Source organism: Giraffa tippelskirchi, chromosome 3, assembly GCF_054371585.1.
Source record: "Giraffa tippelskirchi isolate mGirTip1 chromosome 3, T2T-mGirTip1v1.2.pri, whole genome shotgun sequence".
Taxonomy (NCBI): domain Eukaryota; kingdom Metazoa; phylum Chordata; class Mammalia; order Artiodactyla; family Giraffidae; genus Giraffa; species Giraffa tippelskirchi.
Genome location: NC_137277.1, coordinates 189,918,594 through 189,933,296, shown reverse-complemented (window position 1 = coordinate 189,933,296; position 14,703 = coordinate 189,918,594). Strand labels below are relative to the sequence as shown.

Sequence of the window (14,703 nt, the reverse complement as noted above, 5' to 3'; positions counted from 1 at the left end):
CAGAAGGGGACCCGAGTCCCCACATGGCCATGGCCCCGGCCCTGTGACACCTGCTGGGGCGAGCAGACGAATGCCCGGCCGGTGGGCCTCCACCTACCCCAGTGAAGGACCTCCTTACCCTCTCCTATGCATTCCAGGGGCCACCTTCTCCCCCAGGATCAAAGAGAAAGTCATGGCCAGAAGAGGGGCCGTTGGAGGCCAGACCTTGACCCTGCAAGCCTTCCGTGGCCCTGGCGAAGGCTGGGCCAGGCGCAGATGCCCGCTGCCGTGGGCAGAGGGCACATATCACCCAGGCATGGTGAGCCCACCGCAAGTGGGAGGGTCGCTGTTTCATTGGGGTTTTGCCCTTTTCGGGGGGGGGGATGCTGTGCTGCACAGCATGTGGGGTCTTAGCTCCCCAGCCAGGAATCAAACCCTGGTCCCCTGCAGTGGAAGCGTGGCGTCTTAGCCACTGGACGGCCAGGGGAGCCCCGAGCCCGTTGATTCTAATGGTCTCTGCGCTATTCTCTGTGGAGCTGCAGCCCATCGGTGCAGAGCTAGACACACCAATCAGATGGGATCTCAGCTCCCACCGGGACCATGTCCCAGACCTTGGGCTTCTCTTCATCTGTGGGGTGGGGGCGGATGGTTGGAGGAGGGGGCCGGCATTTAGGGTTTGGGTGGAAAATAATCAGGTGTGATTACGACTGACCCAGGGGACCCTGGGAGCCCTCCGAACAGCCGTGCCCCGGTCTCCTTCCCTCGCCCTCATGTTAAGCTCATTCAGCACCCGGATGGCGTAGTCCCACCGAGCACAGGGCACTGGGCGTCCACAGGCACGATGAACACCTGGTCCTGCAGCCTGTGAGCAGGCAGGAGTGAGTCCAGGTCCAGCAGATGGGGTTGGGGACAGAAATGAGTTGAGAGTTGTCCCACTTTCCCCAAGGTGCTCGTCCTTGAAAGGGCAAACTAACTGCAAGGCTGCTGGTGGCAAAGTCCTCCAGGTTGCCTACTTCAGTGCCAGGGGTACAGGCAGAACAGCATTGTACTCCTGCCCCTGGGGGTCTCAGGGAGCCAGGGAGCTGATGCTTACAGAAGTGATGCCCGCCAAACCAGCGTGGGCTGTGACCCAGGGATGAGCACTCAGGACCAGCTGTGAACACACCACCCGGCAGATAAATCCTGCAACTTCAGAGCATGACATGTACTGCGGAGACAACGAAATGGGCAAAACGATAGCCAGCGATGCGGACGGTGTTGGACAGACTCCGGGAAAGGCCCCCTGGGGGAGGTGGCACGGGATCCTAGGAGAATCTGAGGGAAGAGCGTTCACCACGAGCCAAGGCCCTGGGGTTGGAAAGGGCTCAGCTTGTCGGAGGAGCCCAAGTCGGCGTGGGTTCAGCTGTTCCCTCCCAGGCCACGCAGCCCCACGACCTCTTGGGGGCACCTGCCCCAGCCCCACCCTGGCCCCCAGGAGCGTGCACATGGCGAATTCTCTGCTTCCTCCATCTCCTGAAACTCAGCCGTCCTTACCTCTGCGTTGAATGCAGAGTCACAGATGAGAATTTCTGCCTCAGGGAGACCAGACCCCAGGCCCTCAGAAGAGGACCAGTGCCTGCCCCGGGGAAGGCTGGGAAAATCCCGAGAGACAGGGACCTCAGGGTCCCAACCTATCTGTCTGCCTGGCCTCAGGTGCCCAGACACGTGCCAGCCTCCACCTGGTGGGGCCCCACCCTGGCGGACGAAGCTTGCCCAACAAGAGATGAGGTCACTGCCTTCTGGCCAGGTGGCTGGCTCTGGGTGGGGGAGTGATGGGGCAGCGATCCTGGGAGCAGGGCGGGGTGAGCAGGGCTCCCCAACTCCCACTGAGGGCAGGGTGGGAGGTATCAGAGCTCTCAGCCCTGCCCACCCTCCCCGCACCGGTCTGCAACCCAGAGAGGCCATTTCTGGGCCCACGTGCCTCTGCCAAGACCCCAGGAGCCTGGAAAGACTCAGGTTTTGCCAGCAGGGCTTTCCTGAAGAGGGGGCAGAGAAGGGCTGAGCTGGGAGGAGGGAAGAAGGGGGAGGAGGGGGCCGTTTTGAGCAAGTTTTATGCCGGCTGGGTTGGCAGGCGTGATAGACAGAGATGTCACAGCGGAGACAGGATGGGGCAGGGGGTGCCGGGGGGCAGCTGAGCCGTCCCCACCCGGGAGGAGGCCTCGCACCCACCTCAGGAAGGGCCGGGGGTGCGTTCGCTGACACCCAGGTCTCAGGGCGTCTGGGCTTCAGGCAGCACTTCCCTCCTGAGGGGCAAGCCTGAGGCTCCCTCTCACCTGCATTCCCCCCCAAGGACTCCTCCTGCCCTGGCTTCACGCCTCGTCTGCTCTCCTGCCTGGAACCTTCTTCCCGGGCTGCCCCAGCCATGCACGCCCCGGCCCCGCGACCTCCAGTCTGTCTTCTGGTTTTTAGGACTCAGCCCAGGCGTCTCCTCCCATTGCCCCGTGGTCCAGCCTCCTCTCCCCAGCAGCCCGTGTCCCTCCCTCACTAGGTCCACCCTCCCGTCCACTCCTGGGCTCCAGGAAAGACGTCAGGAGGGACGTGACCCAAAACTGTCCCCATCCCCTAGGCCTGGCACAGAGGAGGTGCTCAGAGGCCAAGGAGGGAATGGAGGCTTTGGGCAGCCAGCAGTCACACAAACAGCATCAGGGCACTTGGACGTGAGGGGCTGGCATGGTCCCAGGCTCAGCTGTGTGTGCTGGGAGGTTATCAAGAGACCCTCGTCAAGTCTGTCGACCTGACTCCTGGTAACAGGACAAGAGCAGGTAGAGGAACCAGTTCAACACCTCAGTGAAACAGACGAATCCTGCTGAGGAACATTCTAGAAAACCACCGACCTGGGCTCTGCACACCACCACTGCTGTGGGGAAAAGATGGGGGGTGGGGACCTTCTAGAATACAAAGACGACCAAAGAAAAAGGCAGCCCTCAACCTCTGAAAGCCACTGGCCAGGGCCTGCCCTGCAGGGTCCTCGTATCACCCGCCACCCACGCCTCTGTGCCCCCATCTGTGAAATGAGGCGTGAGCAGCTGAGTGGGTGGAGGCATGAAGGGCTCCGGAAGTGGGGAGCGGGAGGGGGGCTCGGGAGGGAGTGTGGGGGTGAGCGTGCTTGAGCTGGGCGGGGAGAGGGGGCCGAGTGAGGTCCGCTGGGGGGAGCGGGCCGCCTGCCACTCTGGGACAGTTCTCACACCCAGCCGTCGTGCAGGGAGGGGCCGGCCCGGGATCTGCTTCATGGCTCAGCTCCCCGGTGGTCCTTGGGGAAGGAGGGTTAAGGCCCGTCTGGGGGGTTCCAGGAGCACCAAGGGAAGGCCTGGTCTCGTCCAATCCCCCCAAATGAGAGTGAGCCCAGCAGGGCCTGGGGCGTGCCCTGGTCCCGCAGAGGCCACCCGCCCCCTACCCTGCACGCCCCCCACCTTCCGGCACCCCACTGGGCTCAAAACCTGCAGCCCCTCCCAGGTCCCATGGCCCGCACGCCTGGCACAAGGCCTGGCCCTGGGCAGTGCCCCTGCTGGCTGTGAGAACGCCCAGGCTCTCAGGGGCTGATCTTCCCTCCCCCGCAGCTGCCCCAGGGCCCTGGAGATTCTGCTCTGTCCACTCAGGAACCTGTCTCAAAGGCCACCTCCTCCAAGGAGCCCTCCCCTGATGCCGGCACACCACCCCTAACCGGAGCTGGCTTCTCCCTCCCTCAGGGCCCCAGCTGTGCACCAGGACTCAGGCCTCTCTCACCTAGAGGCCCGGCTCGGACACAGAGGGGGCCTGGTGGGTGTGTCTGCTGACCCCGCCCTGTGCCGGGCTCTGGACGGCTCCCCAGAGAGGCCGCGTGCTCGTCCGGGGCAGCACTGTGCTATGGGCTTGGTGGTCATAATCTTTTAATTCTGCTCTCAGGATGAGTGGTGCCTTTTTATGGATGAGGAAACCGAGGCCCAGGGCCCTGAAGCCATCTGCCCCCGGGGTTGTTGAGTGGTGGGGCTGGGACGAGACCTCAGGTGGACAAAGGCCAAACTTCCCCATAGCTCCCGTTCCCCACCTCCCAGGCCGGATAAAACAGGCAGACAGCGGTCCTGGTTTGTGGCCTCAGGTCCTCACCTGTAGGTCGTGGGGGCCTTGCCTCACTCCCCACGAAGGCTGCCAAGGCCCTTGCTTCCCCAGCCTCCCTGCCCAGCTGCCCAGACCCTGAAAGCAGAGCCAGGAATGCGAACAAACAGGATGAGCGTGGGACGCATATGTGGGTCGGCAGGGGTGGCCACGGCCGCGGGGCACAGGCAGGCCCGTGTCTGGAGTGACCGGATGCCGAGAGCCGGGGCTGGGACCCCGGGGTGACCGCTCTACTGCCTCCCTGTGTGCCCCTTGGATCCTGGGAAGCCTGAGAGGCACCGTCCTCAGCTCTGCCCTACTCGAGGGCAGACGGCCAGTCACAGCCAGGAGAGCCCTGAGAAAGGCTCCTCAGAAGCCTTGGGAGACACTTATGAGAACTCACAGTTGGCACCTACGCTGAACTGGGCCCTTTACAATCATGGTCACATGTGACCTGTGAGGGCTCTGCTCACGGCCTTTAAAGGGGCCTGACGACCATGGGGCGAAGCTGCCTGCCAGGGACAGAGGCTGCTGTTCGGTCGCTCAGTCGTGTCCAACTCTTTGCAACCGCATGGACTGCAGCACGCCAGGCCTCCCTGTCCATCACCAACTCCCAGAGTTTCCCAAACTCATGTCCATTGAGTCGGTGATGCCATCCAACCATCTCATCCTCTGTCGTCCCCTTCTCCTCCCGCCTTCAATCTTTCCCAGCATCAGGGTCTCTGCCAATGAGTCGGCTCTTCTCATCAAGTGGCCAAAGTATTGGAGTTTCAGCTCCAGCATCAGTCCTTCCAAGGAATATTCAGGACTGATTTCTTTTAGAATGGACTGGTTGGATCTCCTTGCTGTCCAAAGGACTCTCAAGAGTCTTCTCCAACACCACAGTTCAAAAACATCAATTCTTCTGCACTCAGCTTTCTTTATAGTCCCACTCTCACATCCATATGTGACCACTGGAAAAACCATAGCCTTGACTAGACGGACCTTTGTTGGCAAATAGATGTCTCTGCTTTTTCACACGCTGTTTAGGTTTGTCATAGCTTCCAAGGAGCAGGTGTCTTTGAATTTCATGGCTGCAGTACCATCTGCAGTGATTTTGGAGCCTGAGAAAATAAAATCTGTCACTGATTCCACTTTTTCCCCTCCTATTTACCATGAAGTGATGGGACCAGATGCCATGATCTTAGTTTTTTTAATATTTAATATTGAGTTTTAAGGGACAGAGGAGCCAGAATGAAAACCCAGGATGGTCTGACTCCGAAGCCCCTAAAGCTCCCACCTCCCACCCTGGCTTTCAAGTCAGAAATGACCTTTGGCATCCTCACACCCTCGTTCCCCGTCTCCATGTAGCACATCCGACCTTTTCCTGGATGTCTCCCGTGATGGGAGGCTCACTGCCTCCAAACAGCTCTCATCATTGTAGGAGCCCTGCTGTGGAGGGAACCTACCCAGGTATGTGAAAGCCTGTCAGGGGTGACTCCAACAACTCACACCTTCCAGAGCCTCCCCCGAGCCTGGGGCTGCACAAGCACTCTCGTGGTTAAGCCAAAGAGGTGTGTTCACCTCACACGTGAAGAAACTGAGGCCCAGAGAGGTAAAGGGCTTGGCCTGAGGTTGCACAGCCAGCTGTGAGCCCAAGTCTGACCCCAGGCCCTCCCCCCACCACCACCCTGAGCAGCCTGGGGAGGGCCCTGGGCCAGTCCACAAGGTCCCCGCACCCTCCTGCGATGGGGAAGCCACTGCAGACGCCCCGGAGCTGAGGCTGCCAGGGCCTGCCTCACCTGCGCACCACCCTCAGGCTCCCCATGGCCCCAGGAGGAGCCTCTGCACCAGCCCCCAGGCCCCCGCCCTCTACACTCCAGGCCTGTGGACCCTGGAGCCCCCAGACATACCAGGCTCTCCCCAGCTTTCAGGGTGCTCCCTTGGCCCCTGCCACGGGTCATGTCTCTTCCACAGAAGTGGAGGGGGCTTCCTTGTGGTCAGGGCCTGAGTTTGCTTAAACTGTGTGTTCAACGACCACGTGAGCTAGGGTTGTCAGACATAGCAAGTAAAAATGCAGGTGGTGCAGTAAAATTTGAATTTCAGATAAATGATAAGCAATTGCTTTTTTTTTTTAGTATATCCCAAATACGGAATGGGCTACACTTAAAAAAAAAAAAGTGTGCACTCACTGGGCAGGGTAAGGGGGGGGAGTCTATTTATACAAAAAAAAATTATTTGTGGTTTATCTGAAATTTAAATTTGGCTCAGCACACAAAATTTCATTCGGCAACCCTACTCAGAGCACCTGCCTTGGGTGAGGACCTCCATCTTTGAGCCTGAATGTTCTCTTTGTATCAGAACTAATAACGCCCACCTCCTCAAATCAGGAGAAGGGAAGTAATGGTAGGTGTGGGCAGAGTCCCACGAACAGCAGGGCTGAGAGCAGAGGAAGGGAAGGGTGAAGGGTAGAGGGGCTGCTACCTGTGGGCGGGGACCCCCCGAGTCCCTTCCTGAGGCAGCTGGGGCCGTTCCAGCTGCCGGGAGCCAGAGGGGAGGAAGGACCGGTATCCTGCCGGTGTGAAGGACCAGCCACTTCCAGAAACAGCAGAGGAGCGGAGTGGTGCAGTCACCCTGGCTCCACGGCTGGGGCCCTGGCCCCTGAACAAGAGGGTGGCTGCCCCCGGGAGCGCAGGGCACGGGCCAGGGCCCCCAGCCACTCACAGCCCCAAGCCCAGCACTCAGGCCCCAGCCACCTGCCCCGTCGTCGAGCCTGGAACCACTGTCCAGGGCCTTGCGTTTCACTGGTCCCACCCCCGCGTACGGTTCCTGCGAGCGGCTGGAGGACCTCGGGCTGCGGCCTCTCTGCCTATCCGAGGGGCACACGGCTGGCACCCTCCCTAAGCTGTGTCCTCCAGCTGGGAGCTGGGCCCACCCAATCAAATCTGTGCCCAGACCGGATGGGGAATGGGGCCAGCTGATGGAGCGGGGCTCAGGCCGGCTACACAGCAGAGGATCCCACTTACAGGCCATGCGGCCTTGGGCAGGTGAGCTTGCCTCTCTGAGCCTCAGGTGCCTCATCTGGGAAGCAGGAAGTACATAGGAGCCCAGGAATCACACCTGGCACGGTGCTGGGCCCGGGCAGGGGCTCAGTAAGCAAGAGTGTTGTTGCTCAGTCCCTCAGTCATGTCTGACTCTTTGCGACCCCATGGACTGCAGCACGCCAGGCCTCCCTGTCCATCACCAACTCCCGGAGTTTACTCAAACTCATGTCCATCGAGTTGGTGACGCCATCCAACCATCTCATCCTCTGTTGTCCCCTTCTCTTCCCACCTTCAATCCTTCCCAGCATCAGGTCTTTTCAAATGAGTCAGCTCTTCGCATCAGGTGACCAAAGTACTGGAGTTTCAGCTTTAGCATCAGTCCTTCCAATTAACATTTAGAACTGATCTCCTTTAGGATGGACTGGTTGGATCTCTTGGAGTCCAGGAGACTCTCAAGAGCTTCCTCCAGTTCCCAGTTATCTAAACCCACTGACAGCCTGACGGGGGGCAGGCAGCCCCCTTGGAGGCTGGGGCAGGTGAGGGGACAGCTGGAGCTGGGTTGACAAGGTCCCAGGGCAGCGACGGCAGAGGGCCCCAAGAGAGTCTGAAGAGCAGCGGCCAGAGGACTTCCTGGCAGGTCCAGGGGTTGAGACTCTGCACTTCCAACGCAAGGGGTGCAGGAAAAAACAAAAATGGAACAAAGAGCAGCTTGAGACCCGTCTCCCCCAGCCCTGCCAATGCCCAGGGTTCCCACCCAGGGACGGCGCTTCCCCTGGGCCCCCTCACTGATGCCCCCGTAAGCCCCGGGGTGGACTCTGGCCCCGTCCAGCAGCCTCGCTCAGGCTCCCTCAGCAGCAGGGACTGCAGTTCTCCCGCCAAGGGCACCCCAGCAACCACTCCGTCCCCCGAGGGGCCTCGGGCGGAAGTGCGGGGCCTGCTCTGGATGCTGAGGCTCGTGGGCACACGTGGGCAGTGCGCAGCAGACACCACACTCCACCCGCCACCTTCTCTCCCTGGAGAGCTGCCCTCCTCCAGAGCCACCTCTTCCCCCTTTCCCCTCTTCAGGGTCGGCCAGGCCATAGAAAGCGCTGTTCACATACTCGGGGTGACCGCGTAAGTGCCCGACTGTCGGCCTGGGATATGGGAGAGGACGACAGCTGAGGCTGCGGGCCTTGGGCAGGCCTCCATCCTCTGTGCTCCACCAGCCCCGTCCCAGAGGGGCCAGAGGGCACCTTCCCAGCTCTGAAGCCGGCAAAGGGGCACAGGTAAGCGGCGGAGGGCTCCAGCCTGGCCCACGCCACTGGGCACAGCCCGGAGCTCTGGAGAGTAGGGGGGCACCTAATGCTGAGCCCCGGGGGAAGAGCCCTGCTTGGCACATTCCTTGTCCGGAGGTTCCAGGCTCGCCTGGGAGCAAAGGGGGCAAGCTGGCAGCACACGAGCCTGTGCCAGACTCCGAGATTGAGATTGGGCGGCAGACAAAGACAGGCGGAAAAGGGAGCAGCCCCGGGCAAGGACCGCAGAGCTGCAGAGACACAAATAACCCAGAGCGAACAGCCATCACTGAAGCACCAGGCTGGCGTGAGTGCCGGCGGTGTGCGTGCTGCTGAGCACCTGTCCTGGCGTCCAGGCCGGCAGAGGCCTGGGTGGAAGGGCAGCGGGAGCAGGCAACGTGGGGTCAGGGAGGAGGCGGGCCGAGGGCTGCAGGCAGAGGGACAGCAGTGGCCAGAGACAGGCTACAATTTGAAGCCAGACGTAAGAGGGAATCTCCCTTTCTGGCTGGTCCCCAGCACCCCCAGGCCCACCCAGCCAAAGCAGCAGGACGCGCCCGGGGCCAGGGCCCCATCGGTGTTCGCCGCAGGACCCGCAGGGCACCCGTGACAACTCGGCGGGTCAGTGGTGGAGCTGCACTGACCTATCGCCCCGTGTCCAATGCCCCATCACTACCCCTGTGCTCACGGGGGTCTCAGCTCCAAGGCTCAGATGGTTGGCACGCCCCTGGGCCCTCGGCATCCTGCACAGCGCCTGGTGCCAAGGGGACAGTCCAGACTGGAGGACACACAGGCAGGCGGGGAGGACACGATCTTGGATTCCCACCCCCGGCTGCCCTGACTCCCAGCAGGCTGACCACTTCCTCTGGGGCCGGCTCCTCATCTGGGAGCGGGCAGAGGTGGAATGCCTGCCCCCAGCCAAGGGGCTGACGCGGGAACGCCAACAGGAAGAGTCCCGGTGTCTCGGCCAATGGAACAGAGGGTGGGGGCGGACAGAGGGACCTCGTGAAGGGGGCGGGGGCACTTGACCCCCATATGGTCCCCTGCAGAGCAGAGCACTCAACTCAGAAGGCCGGGGCCAGGAAGACGCAAGGCAACCGAGGAGCCCCAAGGCCTTAGCCGTTCGCTCTAGAAGAAGGGGCTGACACCCCGTCTCAGGCTTTATTGCTGAAAGCAGACTCCAGGGCCTTAAACACTGCAGCCATCATTTGGCGGGGCCAGCCTGGGATCCTCTGAACCCCCCACTGAGGTCGCCTGTTGAGAAAGACAAGGACCCACGAAGCAATCAGCCCAGAAAACACCTCAGGATGGGAAGGGACCAGCTCCTCTGGAACCTCATGTCCTTCGCTGCCCTCGGGAGACGCGGGCTGGGGGAGGCCAAGGTCTCACCCTGGGCCAGTCTCCATCCCGGCCCAAGCTCCGCCAGGGGCCGCACCTGGGACCCGTCACAGACCAGGACGGCCACCGTGCCAGCCAGCCATCCGTGACTGAGGCAGCCCCTGGAAAGCACCCCGGGAAGAAACCAGGAAAAGCTGTGACCGTGAAACAAGGGGCTTGATGCCAACTGATGGCCTGGGCCAAGGTTCTGAGGCCTTTGCAAGAAATCAAAAAATACAGGGCAGAGAAAAAGAGCTCTGGGGAGCTCTGGGGACCCCAGCCCTGCCGGCCCAAGGAACCAAGCCATGGTTGAGCTCCTGAAGGCACTTGCTCAGCCTGTGGCCCCGAGGCATGGCTACGCGCACGGCTCAGCCTCCGACGGCGCCCGGTGCGCAGGTCCAGTCCTGCCTGTTTACCCCACACCCTCCCCCGCTCTCCCCATGGGCGTGCTGGCCCAGATGTGGCCGCTCCAGCTCACTTCCGGCTAGGAGGTTACATAAGAACAATTCCACTCAGCAGCATGGACCTGGGAGGTCTCTCGGGACAGACCAGAGAGCAGGAGATGATGGACCTGCCAGAGGGAATGAAATCACTGTGCTTGGGGTGAAAAGCGAGTGTTCCTGAGACCAAGGCCCGTCATCCACCTTCAAAGCCGGATGTATCTGGACCCCACCTGAGACGCGGAGTCTGTTAAAGCCAAGATTCCACAGACTGCAAATAAGTTCATCAGTGATAAGGACAGTCATGTCCTTACTACAGGGCAGCAAGTAAACTCATGTAAACTGAGCAACCATCCTACCCAGTAGAGACCGACACTGCGTTTCACGGGGGGCGAGTGTGGAGACATCGAGGGGCAGAGCTGAGATGCGAATGAAGGCATGGGTGCCCGATGCCGCCAAGTTAACGCTGTCCCCTCCCCCGAGCCCGTCGGCCCCTCAGAAAGCCCAATTGCCCACTCACACGCCTGTGCCCCCCGCACACTCAGCTCACACTCGTGCTCGCCTGCCAGGGCCTCCAGCCCGGCTCTTGCAACAAACTGCCTTCATCTCCCTGGCGACACCCCAGGCGCGACACTCACGTCTGCCCGTGGTGCCCGGCCCGGGGCTCGGGCAGGGACGAAGTCCTGGCTCTGGGAGTCCTCTGAAGACGCCTAGGTGTGCCTTCTGTCCCAAATGGTCTGGCCTGAGCGGGAAGCCACATAAACTGGACATCGAGACTGGGGAGGCAGGAGAGAGTGGCCCTCGGGGAGCTGAAGGAGGCAGCCACTGCAAGCTCTCCCTCCCCATGAGCCCACAGTCGCATCAGCCTTGCCCTGCGATCTGGGCAGCAGCTCGACCTGCTGCCTCGAGGAGAGCACTGCTGCCCACCAACGTGGGGAAGCAGGGCTCCCGGCCCCCCAGCCTTGCCTGCATCACTTGCTCAAGGCCCCCCAGCCGGGCGCTGCTGGAGCGGAGGTCTGTGCCTGGAAATCACACACACACACAGGCCTAGCGGAGAAGGCGCTCAGTAAGGGGCAGCTCCTCGTCATTCTAAGTCTGCCTCAGGCCTCTCCCAATGTAGCAACCTTGCAGACGTCGCCAAAGGATTGCCAATTCGAATGCCCAACACCCTCTGCTACAGAAAGACCAGGACCCGACTGCGCTGAGCCCACCTTCGGCCGGGGACTAGAAAATCACGTGTCTCTGGGCTCCAGCCCTTCAGGCCCAAACAATGAAAAGAGAAGCCAAGGCATTTATTTCAGGGAAGATCACAGCCGTCAAACGTGGTGCCCCAACTTGCTGGCTGAGAACAGACAGGCTCCATTCGGCGCCAAGAAGAGACTGCGAACGTGATACACACAGAGCTCCCTGCCAATGCCGGGAAGGGCCGTGCAGGCAAGGAAACGGACTTGGCCAGTGTCACCGAGGGGCTCGCGCACAGGCGACACCTTCCTTTCCAACGTGGATGAAGTCACCCGTTTATTTCTCAATGTGTGCACACGCAGGGGCTCAGGGGGCCAGGACGACGCGTGGCTCCCAAGGATGTGCGAGTCCTTCAACAGCCTGGGTTACAGACAACTTCGGAGCTAGCGCACCACACACGGGATAAAACAGGAAGCCTAGGATCCCAAGCCACTCCAGGAGAAAGGGGGTGGGGGGGGCAGTGAGGCGACGCCCCAGGGGATGGCACAGGAGGAGGGGCACCGAGGGTGCAGGCAGGTAGCTTCCGTCTGTCAACCGGTCTCTGCGTGGGGCTCAGGGCACTGAGTTCAACAGGTCCTTCAGGAAGCTCTCTGCATCCGTGATTTCTGATAAGAGACCTGGAAAACAGGCAGGGGCTGCTCAGCCGCGGCACGCATGGCCCAGCCCTTGTGGAGAACACACGGTCCTCCGACAAGCTCCGACCAGCTGCTCGGCGGAGCCCAGAGACGGCCGGGAGACGGTAACCAAGGAAACGCTCGTTCGCCGCTCAGGGGCGCCACGCTTGTGATCTCCCAGGAGTGGAGATGCTAAACCTGGGTCCCTGGACCCTGCAGAAGCCTGCAAGTCCACGGCGACGCAGCGCACGACGGAAGGGTCTCTGGAGAGCGTGTCTGCGGCCTTCAGCATATCTCAGCTGGAGTGGAGGCCAAAGAAAGGCCGACCCCACCGCCCTCGGGGGCTGGGACCCAACCCCGGTCCAGGGCCTGGTGCCAGCGGCCAGAGCCCAGGAGCTCCGTTCCGTCCACCGCCAGATGGGGGGGCCAGGGATCAGATGAGGCCAGTTCTGGGAAAGTGCCGAGGGCACAGCATTGGGCCCCTGCAGCCCTGCCCCTCGCTCACAAACAGGGTTCACATTTGACCAACGAGGGGCTGTCAACCCGCAGGCCTGGTGACGCTCAGACGGAGGCATCTCCCAGCAGCCCTGCTAACGGAGGGAGAGCGGCTCCCAGTAGTTCTTGTTGGTTCTGGAAGGTGTTTCTGTCCTTGCGTTTGAAGAGGGCGTGCCTGGTGTTCTGAAGTTTTTTACCAGTTTGAACAAAGCAATAAAGCCAGGCTGTGAACGTCTGCACTCCGAGTGGAGAGGGCAGAGGCTGACCGGGCCTTGCTCCCCCTGCCCGGGGCTGACTTGAAGCCCTTCCTTCCTGTGCCCACCCCCTCCTCCTCTGGCTCAGACTCCGCCATTCGCACTGCCTTCTGTAGATGCTCCCCAGAACCCTGGATGAAAGGCATGGTGCTGGGCCCTAAGGACACAGACACAAGGCTACCTACTCTCAGTCAGGATTGCTTCCCAATGAAAAGCAAAGAGTGCGGCCAAGGTGAAATATCTAGGCTGAAAAGACTCTCCTGAGAGCATCGAGTAAAGTTAACAAAGAAATGGAGGTGAGCGGTGCCAAGCCCTGAGGACCAGACGACAGGAGAGGCAGCAGACCCGCAAAGGCACGTCCAGCAGGGCTTCCCCGGGGCCACTGCGACAGACGGCTGGCCTGGAAGGCGGGCCCGAGTGGCGGGGAACTTCCTGCCGGCGGAGAGAGGGATTCACATGGAGCACCCTCCAACACGTGAGCGTTTCCCTCCCAGAAGACAGCCTGGCAAATGCCGGCAGAGGCCTGCGCTCGACTGGGCAATGAGGGGAGATGTTGTTCCTGCTCTTACATGTGACAAGATTTCCATTATAAGTTCGAGGCAAAAAGGGCACCAGCCCACAGGAGTGAGGCAGGCGCAGCCCCGCGCTCTGGCTCTGGGAGCCCCACCGTGCAAAGGTCGGCCGTGCCCACGGCCTCAGGGTGCGCGGGGCCTTCATTCCTAGTGGGTTTCCTCAGCACCCGCCCAAGGCCCCTCCCCCTGCTGTCACCTGCTGTGTCATGAAATCAAACAAAGTTTAATGTTTGCAATTAGGGTGACAGATTTGTTGCCTACAGAACCTGTCCACAGGAGACAACAATGGACGTCAGTTTTCCCAGCTGGGGGATGAGGACCTGTCTGAGGCCGTCTCGCATGACAGCAGGTCGAGGTGCTGCCCCATGCCTACGAGCAGACACGTTCTCTGCCCTCCTTCGATAGTTACTGTTTACCTCAAGAATCAGAGCTGGTAGCATCCACACCTCCCTGGGGGGCAGCTGTGACATATGATGTCTGGATCCCCAAGAGGCAGGAGGAAGACAGGCAAGCTCCATGTTAATTCTCTGAACTGTTGTAAATAGTCAGGAAGCCAAAGGGGCTCTAGTGATTTTTCCAGGCATTCCCATTGGGGGCCTGTTTAATCACCAAAGTCTCGGTTACCCCACCTGTAAAATGGCGAGAGCCACAGCTCCACCCCACACTGGGCTGCCCTGCGTACTGGGGAGGTGTGTGCGCGAGGACACAGTGCCTGGGCTGAAGTGAGCCCCACTTCACGGCTGCATCTTGTGAAGCAGCGACCTGGCAGATACACACCTCTCCTGGACCTCGTGGTGGTCACCCACAGGCTGGTTCTCCCCGTTTTTCCCCGTGTAAGAAGATGAAAGCAACGGCCAGCCCCCCTACGGTCGGTGAAAGATGAAAAACCTTGACACTGACCGGCAGCGTCGAGGAACTCCGAGAAGGTCTCCACGGGCATGAACTCCTCCTGGAAGGCCTTCAGGGCCTTGTCGGCGGCCTCGTGGATGGGCATGTCGTTGTGGCGGATGTACTCGGCGAGAGAGCAGGACCAGCCTCCCTCCGTGTTGCTGGTCGGCACCTTCTGCAAGAGGCAGCAGGAGACGGGCCAGGCGGTCCCACGGGGCCCCAGCCCAGGCAGGGAGGAGGCGCACCCGCCCACCACACCCATGTTCTCCTGGGGGACGTGTTCTGCCTCCAGAGCAACACCGCTTCCCATCACCCCTCTCACAGCCCCTCTCAGGCGTGAGTCCTGGGAACCTACAAGCCTCGACAGGTGACACGTTCTCTCCTCCCCACACCTTCCACACCTGCACTCCCCAGGAAGAGGGACTCGTCACCACACTTTAA

At 61.1% G+C, this 14,703-nt stretch overlaps 1 protein-coding gene across 5 annotated transcripts in view; it reads right to left on the bottom strand.

Moving 5' to 3' along the window:
- Window positions 1-11,468: 11,468 nt before the first annotated feature.
- UBR4 (ubiquitin protein ligase E3 component n-recognin 4) overlaps window positions 11,469-14,703 on the bottom strand; it is a 132,923-nt gene continuing 129,688 nt past the window's right edge. For 3 of the 5 annotated variants that reach the window (XM_081574941.1, XM_081574943.1, XM_081574942.1), the window contains 2 exons: window positions 14,275-14,437; window positions 11,469-12,056 (listed from right to left, as the gene is read on the bottom strand). In XM_081574941.1, coding sequence (XP_081431067.1) covers window positions 11,992-12,056; window positions 14,275-14,437 — 228 coding nt within the window. In that variant the 3' untranslated portion in view covers window positions 11,469-11,991. Of the gene's footprint in view, window positions 12,057-14,270; window positions 14,438-14,703 lie in introns of all 5 variants that reach the window. The other 2 variants (XM_081574939.1, XM_081574940.1) reach the window with 1 other exon arrangement.